Source organism: Salvelinus sp. IW2-2015, unplaced genomic scaffold (genome assembly GCF_002910315.2).
Source record: "Salvelinus sp. IW2-2015 unplaced genomic scaffold, ASM291031v2 Un_scaffold1168, whole genome shotgun sequence".
Classification (NCBI taxonomy): Eukaryota; Metazoa; Chordata; class Actinopteri; order Salmoniformes; family Salmonidae; genus Salvelinus; species Salvelinus sp. IW2-2015.
This window is the reverse complement of record NW_019942762.1, coordinates 324,765-339,594: the sequence shown is the minus strand read 5'-3', so window position 1 is coordinate 339,594 and position 14,830 is coordinate 324,765. Positions and strand designations below refer to the sequence as shown.

Sequence of the window (14,830 nt, the reverse complement as noted above, 5' to 3'; positions counted from 1 at the left end):
GAGTCTCTCGGTAACTCTCAGGAGACAGATAAGGATGAGTCAGTGGAGGTTTGAAAAGAGGTCTTCTCTCCTTCTGTTCTCTTTTTTCTCTCTTCCCAACTTTCTCTCGAGGCAAGTGACATGTGAGGGAGTCAGAGAGAGACACATTGAGTCGAAGTTGACGACTCTGCAGAGCAGAAACAGAAACCAAGCCAAGCAGACAACACTCTGCTCAGGTGGTGAGAAGAGCTTCTCGGAGACATGCTGTCCAGCTGCCACTGTAAATTGCTGGACAGGCTGATGAATCTGGCTCGTCCCACTGCCCGTCCTTGACTTGGCTTGAAGTTTGCTCTGTCTATTTGCTCTGGAGAAGCAGGCAAGCTCACCGGCTAATCAGACTGTCAGAGGACCACATGTTTTCATGCACAATTAATGATTTTAGTTCGATTAAGCCATGTGGATAACGTAATCTGCATCTTTGGCCTATAACTGATTCTGCTGGTGAGTGTCGTGGGTAATGGGTTCACAACAGACCTCCCCTATGAGGCCTGTAATTGGGCCCACAGTTAATGGTGAGATTGGGGGTGTGGGGAGCCTGATATTAAGATGTAGGACCATATTGAATTGCATGGTTGCATGAGGTTGAGGCTTCATTTTCTGCACATTGAGTGATTTCATGGGTTTTGCATCAAATTGGTCCAGGATTGAGTGTATTGAGTCGTTTGATGATGTTATGAAAGAAGCCATTAAAAATCTACCTGTCGGGGTCACGCCTGATGCCTCTGCTCTCGGGTGGCGGGCGGATGAGCGGGCGGCGGTGGAGGGAAATGGGAGTGGAGGGGGCTGGTGCTGCGAGAAGCGAATCAAAGTTTGCGAGAGAGTGCGAGACTCTTCTCATTGCATCGTAGGAACGGTAGGTGAGACGTGTGGAAAGCTAGTGAGGGACAAGGTCAGAAACTGTAGTAGCAGTGAAGGTAGAATATCTACTGACTTATACAGGCAAGTTACAACAATGCTTATCCTGGGTGGTCAATCTCATCCTGACTCATACAACTCTATTGTTGTCAGTGAAACACAGATTATATTATACAGTACAAGGTTTTCCTAGACAAATACATTATTTAGCTTGATAGCACTTGAGTAAATGTGGAAAAATTCAAGGAGTGTGAGTTCTTTCTGAAGGCACTGTAGATACTGAATGAATGTAATTGTTCATGTATTCCATTATACTGTGTGCATGTGTGCGTGTTATGAAGCTTGTTGAGCTAGTTCTGGATAATGACAGAGATCTGTGCAAGGACAAGAACTCGATTAGCAGCCAGGGCTGAAGGCCTGCTTTTTAGCTGTTTGTGTCTCATATTGTGAATTTTGAATATGTGTTTGTGTGTGTGCTTGCGTGCATGTGTTCATGTGTGCATACTCGTGTGTATGGTTTTCTCAGGTAGCCTAGTGATTAGAGTGGTTGGCCAGTAACCAATAAGTCGTTGGTTCGAATACCTGAGCCGACAAGGTCAAATATCTTCCGATGTGCCCTTGAGCAAGGCACTTAACATACCATAGCTGACCCTGGAAGTCAACACATTTCACTGCACCTATCTGGTGTTTGTGACAATAAAACAATTATTTATCTTTTGTATGATTGTTTTCTGCATTCATTTTCATTCTAACATGAGATTATCAGAGCCCATCCAACAGACACAGCCCACACCCAACCCCAAAATAAACATTGTCAAAGACAACGAAACTAAACAAAAACACACACTAGAGAATGAACCAATRCTCCATTTTGTGCACGGACCTATTTTACCAGTAATTAAGCCCTGTGTTTGGGTTAGCTGTGGTGGCGGTAGTGCGGGGAGGGGAGGGGACGGGAGGTCAGCGTTAGTAGGCTGCGGCTCTTTTCATTAAGATGTCCGGTAGAAACGTGTTGAGTCATGTAGCCTTCCTCTCCAGACCAGTTTCACCTCTCTCCCTCTCAGCCAAGTTGGGCCCCTGCAGTTCTGCAGTTCTGCAGTAACAGCATCACTCCCACAACGGAGGAGGGAAGGCATGGGGAACTTTCATTACACATATAGAAACCAACCAGCCAGCACTTTACTCTCTCTGGTATTTAGATCTCAGATGTGAGAAAAAGGGCAAACGGGATGGAAAATAAGTATGAGGAAAATCAATTAATGAACATCGGTCGGGGTTAAAATGCTTATGGTGTTTTAAAGGGGCAATCAGCAGGTCAGGTTAAAACAAAGCGAAATGTAACCACTCTCAAATTCATAAACAGAGCAAGGACTGACAATCCATGATATCAAAAGTATAATTTTAACCATGTTTTGAGGCTATACAGTGTTATTTTACATTTACATTCTTTACAAACATTGGAGCTTTTGTTTTGGGTTCTGAGGGGATACGACAATTGAACCAAGCTCATGAAGTTAAGTTATATTGAAGTTATATTCTTCAAGAATCAATGGGTACATATCCTATATACAGTGAGTCCAAAAATGTAAATACATGTAGCAACTGCAGATTGACCCTTTAATAGGGTGTATTAGAAAGAGGGAAAGGGAGGCAGAGAGAGAGACAGGGAGAGAGAGAAAGAGAAACAGACAGAGAGAAAAAAAGAGGGAGAGTGAGAGAAATAAAGAGAGTGATGGTGTGTGAGAGAGAAAGGGAGAGGGGGGGAGGGGGGTGGAGAAGGCAGATTTGTTTTTGAGAGCTCAGAACAGACATCTAATGTGGTGAAGAGGGATCAAATTGCCCTTGTGTGTTCAAAGTGCATGTTGGGGGGCTCTGAAATGCACTGATGTTTCTGAGAGCCAGGAATAATTGAGTGTGAGCTAATTCTTATCAAAGCCTGTTGGAGTGCAACTAATCGACTGAGGGAGATGCCTCAAAGAACCATTGCTTTAAATTCAATTTGTTTATTCAGATGAGAAAATGTTTAGTTTTCAATCAAGTAAATCACTATTATTTGTTCCATCCACGACAGATAAATTGATTGATTGCAAACTAACTTAAAATGCACATCGGGTCCCTTTCCAAAAGAAACAGYCAGAGGGGGAGTGTTAGATTAGAACAGAATGTAATGGACGTAGACATAGTGTTACTCATGGATTTAACTCAAAACTGTTGATGGGTTAATTTACTAGTGCATGCAAGAGTCATCCAATGATCAGTAACCAGGTTAGTCTGTCTTCACCAACATAGCTAGCTACAGTAGCTAGCACAATATGTGGCTATGGCTTTGAGAATACTTTGTGTGCTCGGTGACTCAAAACTTGACATTGAGTCACCTAAGCCTTGACTAACTCAACTTTCACCAACATGACGGTAGGCCGTCATTGTAAATTAGAATATGTTCTCAACTTGCCTAGTTAAATAAAGGTAAAATAAAAAATAAATAAATTGACAAACAGTTCACTGTCTGTCATCTCTGTGATTTGTCGTTTCAGGATTCCGCAGGGCCTGCATCAAACGATTGGAGCCTGAGGTTTGAGATGGGTTTGTCATCAACAACGTGCTTCTCTAGTCCACTTCTTCTTCTCCTCACTCTGCAATGGGGTAAGAAAAACAGCCACAATGGAACTATTGTCACCTTTTGAACTCAGCAAGGCCTTCTGTTAAGTTACACACCATTATACTACTCTATAGCACTGTGCTCTCATTGACTTTATGAGAGGCATAACCTAGAGTTCTGTTCAACTCAATGGATGAGTTTGCATCAAGGTTTCTGTGGACTGTTGTAGTGTTGTTGATAATTGTATGTAGCACATCAGGAATTATTCCTCGCTAATACCCTTTGCTTTTCACTTACCTTGCATTGCACACTTCTGGCATTGGATTGTTATTCATCGACAATCACATTGATACAATTAGACATTGTGCTAAGGCCTCAACATTACGCTTCCTTGCCAATGTACCAGCTGGTTCTCAGAAGAGCAAAACCAACTGAATGGGAGCAGAAACAGGACAGCTTAACGACAACACATTGTCAGAAGAGAAGGATCCTGTGACGAGTGGCTAATTGTTTTCTCAAAATACGCTGTCGATTCCCCAGGCTGTCAAGGTTGTTGTTTTTCCAATCTGTGACCGTCTGTTTACTGCTGCTGGAACTCCTCAGACAATGACAATCTGTGACCGTCTGTTTACTGCTGCTGGAACTCCTCAGACAATGNACCGTCTGTTTACTGCTGCTGGAACTCCTCAGACAATGACAATCTGTGACCGTCTGTTTACTGCTGCTGGAACTCCTCAGACAATGACAATCTGTTTGGATTATTTTGTAAATCATATTAAAAAATGGTGGCCGTCAATCAACATGAAATCCCACAGTACTTGTAAGCCTTTGCTCTGTGAAACAAATCTAGTTCCAGTGTTCATAGCATCATTATGCAGTTACAGCACATTTACTGACACATACAGTAAATCAGCTCCAAAATAAATCTAACAATCACAATGAATATTTATTATCCACACTAATCTGTTAATGGAACAGATCCCACTGTACTGCTGGCATAATTATTTAAAGTTGATGAGGTCTGATAGCATGCCTTTACATTTACATTCTCTCTCTCCTGCCTTTGAAAACATCACAGAGAGAAACAGAGAGACATTGTTCAGTAAGTTAACAAGTAACAGGTATCAAATCAAATCAAGTTTATTTTATATAGCCCTTCGTACATCAGCTAATATCTCGAAGTGCTGTACAGAAACCCAGCCTAAAACCAGGTATCATCTTCTCTTAACATCTGCTGTTCTTCGACCCTGTCCAATGTTTTGATACTAATAACTTCAACTGCAATTATTACAGATGCTTTTCATAGCATTGCTTTTTCATAGCATTCGGAAAACATAATGTTAACTTTCACTGCTATGCGGATGAGACACAGCTGTACATTTCAATGAAACATGGTGAAGCCCCAAAATTTGCCCTCGCTACAAGCCTGTGTTTCAGACATAAGGAAGTGGATGGCTGAAAACTTTCGACAAAACAGAGATGCTTGTTCTAGGTCCCAAGAAACAAAAGAGATTTCTGTAAATCTGACAATTAATCTTGATGGTTGTAAAGTCGTCTCAAATAAAAACTGTGAAGACACCTCGGCGTTTACTCTCTGACCCTGAATCTCTCTTTTACAAACATATCAAGACTGTTTCAAGACAGCTTTTTTCCATCTACGTAACATTGCAAAAATCAGAAATTTTCTGTCCAAAAATTATGCAGAAAAGTTAATCCATGCTTTTGTACTTCTAGGTTAGACTACTGCAATGCCTTACTTTCCGGCTACCCGGATAAAGCACTAAATAAAACTTCAGTTAGTGCTAAATACGGCTGCTAGAATCCTGACTAGAACCAAGAAATTTGATCATATTACTCCAGTGCTAGCTTCCCTACACTGGCTTCCTGTTAAGGCAAGGGCTGATTTCAAGGTTTTACTGTTAACCTATTAAGCGTTACATGGGCTTGCTCCTACCTATCTTTCCGAGTTGGTCCTGCCGTACATACCTACACGTGCGCTACGGTCACAAGACGCAGGCCTCCTAAATGTCCTAGAATTTCTAAGCAAACAGCTGGAGGCAGGGCTTTCTCTATAGATCTCCATTTTTATGGAATAGTCTGCTACCCATGTGAGAGACGCAGACTCGGTCTCAACCTTCAAGTCTTTACTGAAGACTTATCTCTTCAGTAGGTCATATGATTGAGTGTAGTTGCTGCCCAGGAGTGTGAAGGTGAACGGAAAGGCTCTGGAGCAACGAACCGCCCTTGCTGTCTCTGCCTGGCCGGTTCCCCTCTCTCCACTGGGATTCTCTGCCTCTAACCCTACTACAGGGGCTGAGTCACTGGCTTACTGGTGCTCTTTCATGCCGTCCCTAGGAGGGGTGTGTCACTTGAGTTGGTTGAGTTACTGACGTGATCTTCCTGTCTGGGTTGGCGCCCCCCCTTGGTTTGTGTTGTGGTGGAGATCTTTGTGGGCTATACTCGGCCTTGTCTCAGGATGGTAAGTAGGTGGTTGAAGATATCCCTCTAGTGGTGTGGGGGCTGTGCTTTGGCAGAGTAGGTGGGGTTATATCCTTCCTTTTGGCCCTGTCCGGGGTCTCATCGGATGGGGCCTCATCGGATGGGGCCACAGTGTCTCCTGACCCCTCCTGTCTCAGCCTCCATTATTTATGCTGCAGTAGTTTATGTGTCGGGGGGCTAGGGTCAGTTGGTTAAATCTGGAGAACTCTTCATGTCTTATCCGGTGTCCTGTGTGAATTTAAGTATGATCTCCCTTTTCTCCTCTCTTTCTTTCTCTCCTCGGAGGACCTGAGCCCTAGGGCCATGTGTCAGGACTACCGGGCATGATGATTCCTTGCTGTCCCCAGTCCACCTGGCCTTGCTGCTGTTCCAGTTTCAACTGTTCTGCCTGCGGCTATGGAACCCTGACCTGTCCACCGACGTGCTACCTGTCCCAGACCTGCTGTTTTCAACTCTCTAGAGACCGCAGGAGCGGTAGAGATACTCTTAATGATCGGCTATGAAAAGCCAACTGACATTTACTCCTGATTATTATTTGACCATGCTGGTCATTTATGAACATTTGAACATCTTGGCCATGTTCTGTTATGATCTCCACCCGGCACAACCAGAAGAGGACTGGCCACCCCTCATAGCCTGGTTCCTCTCTAGGTTTCTTCCTAGTTTTTGGCCTTTCTAGGGAGTTTTTCCTAGCCGCCGTGCTTCTACACCTGCATTGCTTGCTTGTTTGTGGTTTTAGGCTGGGTTTCTGTACAGCACTTCGAGATATTAGCTGATGTACGAAGGGCTATATAAAATAAACTTGATTTGATTTGATGATAACGGTTGAGCTTATACTCCAGAGTATGGCTAGCCTCTGCTTCCATCTTGTTGTGACAGCGAAGGCCATAGAGTTTTTGTGGCAGCATCAGCTCCATAGCATAATTCCAAGCCATTATCTCGTTCAAATAGACACCAAATCCTTGGATGGGGAAAGGAAATCAATGGCCTACGGTGTTTGCCTGTCTTACCACTTCCATCCCCCATGCACCTCTCTAGGTAGTGGCAGTAGAAGAAGAGAATAATCCATTTTTGTTCCTGTCTATTCAACTTCCTGTTGCTGCTCATTTGTACACTGAATTGTTGTATTCATTTATGTAAACTGATATGCAAATGTGATTTGTGGCTGGTTGTTTGCATGTGTTGTCTATACTGGCCAATCTTGCCCTTCACGTTTGACGTGAGGTGACTGATGTACTTGATCTGAGAGTTTTTCCTCTCACCCACGTTGCCGCAGCGCAACGCAGCCGAGCATGCAGTTCGCAAACAACTTTGTGATTGGCTCAAAGAGGGTCAAGATTCAAACAACCTTCCAGAATTAGGCGGTGTAAATAGCTGCTCTCCTCTCCACTGCATAGTTTAAAAATAAGATGCATGCTTATATATTAGGGCCCCTAATTAGCATAGGACTTTGCATGCAGAGCTACAATCGCATTACCTTGTGATCCTGGTCTCATTGTTCTAGCCTCCACCTCACTCACTCACTACCAGGCTGGCTGAGTGGCAGTAAGGTTACCTTCCAGCCACCAGTGCAGTGTACCGGAGCGTTTCACTTTATACGGGGAGTGAGGGATTGCCCACCCCTACCCCCTGACACCCCCACACCACATACAATATGACAAACGAGGGCATTAAACAAAATATCATTACTCTCATCTGTAGGAATTAGCCGAAGGGACATCGACAGTGAAGAAAAAGCAATGGGTGAACGAGGGCTCATTTGTCCCTCCCACCCCCCTCGCCCTCTCTTCCTTTCCATTCCTTATCTCCTGGACCGAGGAGGGGTTTAATTCGTAGTAATTACATTATTGACTCATTTGCAGGGCCGAATTGCTCCAATTTCCCATCAATAAAACATACGATGTGATGAATAATGTGGCCCAACTCTACTGTGTTTATTTGAGCCCTCATCCCCTGCCTTCCTAGCTTTCCCTTCTTCCCCTCCATCTTCTCACCCTCCTCCTCTCCCTCCATCCATTTTACAATCCCCCTAACCCATCCCTCCCTCTGTTCCCTCTTTCCTCTCCATCCTCTCACCATCTTCCCTCCTTTCCCTCCCTCTCTTCTTCAGGTGTGGTGGAGGTGGGGGCCCAGCAGGCGTTCAGGACCCAGCCCAAGAACATGACGGTGCGTGCGGGGACTACACTGATGCTGAAGTGTGAGGTGCTGAGGCCCTCAGGGGTTGTCCAGTGGGTGAAGGATGGCCTGCTTCTGGGTCCACAACAGAGACTGCCGGGGTTCCCTCGCTACAGCCTGTTGGGGGACCCTAAGAGAGGTGAGAGCCCGGGGAAGGGTTAGGGTTAGAGTTTGGGTTGTGGTTGATGGTTAGGGCTAAACCAGGATGTGGACTTGAAGCTAGGGTTAGGGTTATGGCCAGGGTTGAGCCGGGCTGTGGACATGAAGCTAGGGTTAGATTTAGGGTTGTGTTTGAGGCTAGGGCTAGGGTTGAACCAGGATGCAGACATATAGCTAGGTGTAGGGTTGGCGTTTGCGTTATGGTTGAATATAAAGTAGGGAAATATTAGTAGTAGGGGGAAATGGGTGGGAAAACAATATATCAAAATTGGGTAAGAAATAATGACAGGGAAGCAGAAAATGATAACACACATGGGTAGTAGCCCAACACAAATGTGTTTTTACAGCTTGAGCAGATGCAGAAATCAAGCTACCAAATTAATACATTGAGTGGTAGACAACCCATGGACAAGATGAACATGAGGAATATGTCTGCATTATGAGCACAGAGATGCAGTCGCAGAATGAAGGTCTACACAAGCCACGCAAACAGGTCAAAAGGGCCAAGAGTTCAAGCATTGTGTTGTTGCTCTAAGAAGTGTGTGAATTTGATGGTTTTCTTTATTGTGACATATTTCAAATGACAGGTTGTTCGCTGTGAGGGTGAACGGTGCATCTGTTGGCTTTAATTGCATTGGCTGTAAGACAGACATAGTAGCAGTAAGCCTACACTGTATAGCCTTGATATGCATAGAGGACACAGTGATAGGCCTAAATGAAGTTACCACGGGGACCTGATGGTAGTGGCTTAACAGAGGACGTCTAAACAGAGGCCATCTGTGACTACAGAGACTATGTGAATGTGAAATAGCCTCGCGTGCACCACCATTGTCCCCCTCAGAAGTGAATAAAGGGAAAATGAAAGTGGCAAGAGAGAGTGAGAGATATAGAGATAGAGAGAGATGACAGCAATACAATTAGACCCAACCAAATCATGAAAAGACAAATAGATAATTACTTGACACATTGGAAAGAATTTACAAAAAAACAGAGCAAACTAAAATGCTATTTGGCCCTGACCACTGTGCCTGACCCAAAATAAAGGACATCTTTGATTATGTGCAGACTCAGTGAGCATAGGTTTGCTATTGAGAAAGGCCGCTGAAGGCAGACCTGGCTCTCAAGAGAAGACAGGCTATGTGCACACCTGCCACAAAATTAGGTGGAAGCTGAGCTGCACTTCCTAACTTCCTGCCAAATGTATGACCATATTAGAGACATATTTCCCTCAGATTACACAGACCCACAAAGAATTCGAAAACAAATCCAATTTTTATAAACTCCTATATCTATTGGGTGAAATACCACAGTGTGTCATCACAGCAACAATATTTGTGACTCTTTGCCCCAAGAAAAGTGCAACCAGTGAAGAACAAACACCATTGTAAATACAACTTATATTTATGTTTATTTATTTTCCCTTTTGTACTTTAACTATTTGCACATCCTTACAACACTGTACATATAAATAATATGACATTTGAAATATCTTTATTCTTTTGGAACTTTTGGAACGAGTGTAATGTTTACTGTTCATTTTTATTGTCTATTTCACTTTTGTTTATTACTATTTCACTCGCTTTGGCAATGTAAACATACAGTACCAGTCAAAAGTTTGGACACACCTACCCATTCAAGGGTTTTTCTTTATTTGTACTATTTTCTACATTGTAGAATAATAGTGAAGACATCAAAAATAACACATGTGGAATCATGTAGTAACCAAAAAAGTGTTAAACAAATCAAAATGTACTTTATATTTGAGATTCTTCAAAGTAGGCACCTTTGCCTTGATGACAGTTTTGCACAATCTTGACATTCTCTCAACCAGCTTCACTTGGAATGCTTTTCCAACAGTCTTGAAGGAGTTCCCACATATGCTCAGCAATTGTTGGCTGCTTTTCCTTCACTCTGCGGTCCAACTCATCCCAAACCATCTCAATTGGTTTGAGGTCGGGTGATTGTGGAGGCCAGGTCATCTGATGCAGCACTCCATCACTCTCCTTCTTGGTCAAATAGCCCTTACACAGCCTGGAGGTGTCATTGGGTCATTGTTTTGTTGAAAAAAAATGCTAGTCCCACTAAGCTCAAACCAGATGGGATGGCGTATCGCTGCAGAATGCTGTGGTAGCCATGCTGGTTAAGTGTGCCTTGAATTTAAAAAAAGAATACTGACAGTGTCACCAGCAAAGCACCCCACACCATCACACCTCGTCTTCCGTGCTTCACAGTGGGAACTACACATGTGGAGATCATCTGTTCACCTACTCTGCGTCTCACAAAGACACGGCGGTTGGTCTTTTTTATTTTTTATTTTACCTTTATTTAACTAGGCAAGTCAGTTAAGAACAAATTCTTATTTTCAATAATGGCCTAGGAACAGGGGGTTAACTGCCTTGTTCAGGGGCAGAATGACTAATGTCTATTGCTCTTGTTTCTTGGCCCAAGCAAGTCTCTTCTTATTATTGGTGTCCTTTAGTAGTGGTTTCTTTGCAGCTATTTGACTTTGAAGGCTTGATTCGCGCAGTCTCCTCTGAACAGTTGATGTTGAGATGTGTCTGTTACTTGAACTCTGTGAATCCTTTATTTGGGCTGCAATTTTTGAGGCTGGAAACTCTAATGAACTTATTGTCTGCAGCAAAGGTTACTCTGGGTCTTCCTTTCCTGTGGCGTGCCTCATAAGAGCCAGATTCATCATGGTTTTTGACACTGCACTTGAAGAAACTTTCAAAGTTCTTGGCATTTTCCGGATTGACTGACCTTCATGTCTTCAAGTAATTAATGACTGTTGTTTCTCTTTGCTTATTTGAGCTGTTCTTGCCATAATATGGACTTGGTCTTTTACCAAATAGGGCTATCTTCTGTATACCACCCCTACCTTGTCACAACACAACTGATTTGCTCAAACGCATTAAGAAGGAAATAAATTCCACAAATTAACTTTTAACAAGGCACACCTGTTAATTGAAATGTCTTCCAGGTGACTACCTCATGAAGCTGGTTGAGAGAATGCCAAGAGTGTGCAAAGCTGTCATCAAGGCAAAGGGTGGCTACTTTGAAGAATCTCAAATATAAAAATATTTTGATTTGTTGAACACTTTTTTTGTTACTACATGATTCCACGTGTTATTTCAAAGTTTTGATGTCTTCAATACATACAATGTAGAAATGATTCTACAACATCAAAAATAAAGAAAAACCCTTGAATGAGTAGGTGTTTCCAAACCCCCTTAAATTAAAATGGAATTGAGAGAGAGAGAGAGAGTGAGATGAGAATAAAAGTATGTAGCAGGATCTGCACACGGCGTGTATAAAAAGTAATCGCCAATTAGAAGGCAATCCTAAATAAGAGCATAGCATTTGCTCATGATCAACCAGCACAGAGCCGTATGGTGCTATTCCATGGTGCCATGGCTGTTGTGAGACACAACACTAGCAGACTGGCAGACACACACGCACACGCACACGCACACGCACACACACACACACACACACACACACACACACACACACACACACACACACACACACACACACACACACACACACACACACACACACACACACACACACACACACACACACCACACACACACACACACACCACAACACACACACACACACACACACTCTGCTCTCCACTGAAACTGGGTCAACAGGATAAAAGAACAACAACCACACACACACACACTGATGAACACACAGACACCTATATTTGCACACACACACTTATGCATACATACACATATATTCACACAAACAAAGAGACAGATATATATGCTTGTGGCAAACACATACTTAAATCTATAGAAGCAAAAACACAAGCGTTATCACTTGACGCCACTCGATGGTACTTGTCACTGATTGTCACCATCAGTGATGTCTGTTGGCGCTGAAAGAGCTCTCACACTCTCACATACGCTCACACACACACACTTGGCAAGTTGATTGCGGCATTTGTGGTGAGTAATTTCAGGAAAGAGGAAAATTATTAATAATTCGAAGTCTTCCCGCTGTATGATAGCATAGATGTGAAAATTGCTGCTGGTTGGTATTAATTATCTTGCCAGCTTTGTTGATGAGTCCTTTTTTAGGACTGGGTGGTTGTCACACCAAGATGTTATTTTATACATGTTAGTACGCTGTGAGTCAGAGAGCGACACAAAGCAGGAAAAAGCCTCCCAGACCCCAAACATCCTATAATACACACGTTTAATGGCATCAGTCAACATATTAAACCGTGGATGGTGAAACACTATCAGGAGAGAAATAAAGATGGAGAGGTACTTTGTCTGTCCTCCTCAATCGATACATGCCATATTCCCACCAATATAAAACAACATGACAGATCTGGAGTCAGACTTCATACACCACACAGCTATCCCTCTTCGTTGGTTAGTCTGCTATTTTCCAAACCTACGTAGCCTAATGGTAAATCAACAGGGTGTGAGACCAAGTTGCAAGCAAAATGTCCCCGAAAATCGGGTACACAATGCTAGAGAAAATATTTACTGAATTGGACTAAAGCCTCTTGTGTTGTAAACAGATGTAATTCCAGTGTGTATCTGGTGCTAAGATCCTCCTCAGTACTGTTTGTGTGGAAACCAAGCTCTCTCACAGTGGTCGGTAGTCAAAACCACTCTCTCTCTCCTCTTTTCAAGGGCTTCAACTTGGTGCCTGATAAATGAGAATCCTACCAGTCTGTTTCCCCATAGGTATCAATGATGCAGGCAGACATTACGCTGAATCTACAGTATTATAACAGCTCTGTACCAACCACACCATCTGGCAGCATTACAGATATTCAAGTCTTTCATTTCCCACACAAAACATCTGTGTTCATTCAACCATGTTTCCTCGGTTGAAGGTAATTCAAAACTCAGTGCTTTTTGGACCCAGTGCCCCATAGAGACACAGGGGCTTGGTAGTAAATGTTCATAGATGTACATTGGACGTGTACAAAGAGAGCTATTTCAGATGAAGAGTGAATGGTAGAGACTAAATGGACCACCTCTCATTGTAATTACAGTTCATTGTGTGAAGCTTCGCAATTACAAGATAATGTGTCATTACAACATGAATTACTGTCCTTGTGTCTCTCTCTACTCCAGGACAGTACTATCTCCAAATCGAGAAAACCGAATTGGAGGACGACGCCCCCTACGAATGCCAAGTGGGCCAGTCCGAGAGCAGCCGGGCAATCATCTCCCATACAGCGTGGATCAATGTGCAGAGTGAGCAAAACCACTGTTACTCCACAGGGGGGCACGGTGGGTGGTGGGTCATCTTATTCAAGACAAAGCGTGACATTAATGTATGAAAATCTTCAGGAGCTCAGCCACACACTGGACCCCTAACCTGTAATCTACAGGTCCTTGTCCTTGACACATTGTGTTATTTGTTGCTATGCAACTTGAGTCTGCTGTTTAGGCTTATTTTGGCCTCAGAATTATAGAGATTAAACCCATTTCTTACTTTTATTTGTACATAAACAGAGTACAATAACATAAAGTGGCCATTTTTGTTACTTCTTGGGTATTTAAGCAATAAGGCCTGAAGTGGTGTGGTACTGTATATGGCCAATATACCACTGATAAGGGCTGTTCTTAGGCACTACGAAAGTGGAGTGGATACACCCCTTAGCCGTGGTATATTTGCCATATACTACAAAACCCGGAAGGTTCCTTATTACTTTAATAAACTGCTTACCAACATATTAAAATAATGAGTGACATATTTTCATTAAAAACATTACTTTGATAAGTCAATTCATACTATTTCATCCTTCCACCAAAGGAAATATTTTCCCATCATTGCTATGCAATCAAAGAATTCTTTCCATTCAGCCTGGCTAACATTCTTGTCTTTTGTTAGCTCGCCATCGACCGAAAACAAAATCACGTCAATCTCTGCCGTTGAAATGACAGCAAACTAGCTGTATTTCCTTTTGTTTGAGTTTTTTCTATAGACAATTCTTTGGATATATCCATAATATTGATTCTGATTTCACCTGGCTCAGTCAGTTGCTGTCTCATCAGGACACCGTTCACTCTCTATGACAGAGGAAGATCTCAATTGTAAATTACAAAATGTTTGCAGAATTGCAAAGAGGCAGACAGCAAGGTGAATACAGTAACCCCAACCCAACAGTTGCACAGTCCATCCGCTAATCCCATGACCATGAACTGCAGGACATTATCGCACACAATAGAGAAATATGACAATTGAGATATGTTTTAGATTCTATGGATCACACACAAGCAGTGTGTGAGCCTCCGTCCTTAGCAGCCACTCATGGTGCTCCGTGTCAGTAGCTCCTGGAGAAGTAAATCATAATAGAATGGGAGTGAATGAAAAGTTTCCACACAGACATGGGAAGGAATGGATGTATTTGTGTGAGTACACCAGGCCGCCTGTTGTCACTTTATGATGAACAGCATACTCTCTCATTCTCTTTCTCCTCTCTCTCTCCTCTCATTCTCCTCTTTCTCTCTCCTCTCTCTT

General features: G+C 43.0%; 1 protein-coding gene across 1 annotated transcript in view; it reads left to right on the top strand.

Moving 5' to 3' along the window:
• The window catches only part of nphs1 (NPHS1 adhesion molecule, nephrin), a 74,620-nt gene that overhangs the window by 6,429 nt on the left and 53,361 nt on the right, over positions 1–14,830 (top strand). The window contains 3 exon segments of the mRNA XM_070438777.1: positions 3,429–3,537; positions 8,103–8,306; positions 13,438–13,640. Of these exon segments, the coding sequence (XP_070294878.1) occupies positions 3,474–3,537; positions 8,103–8,306; positions 13,438–13,640 (471 nt within the window). The 5' untranslated portion in view covers positions 3,429–3,473.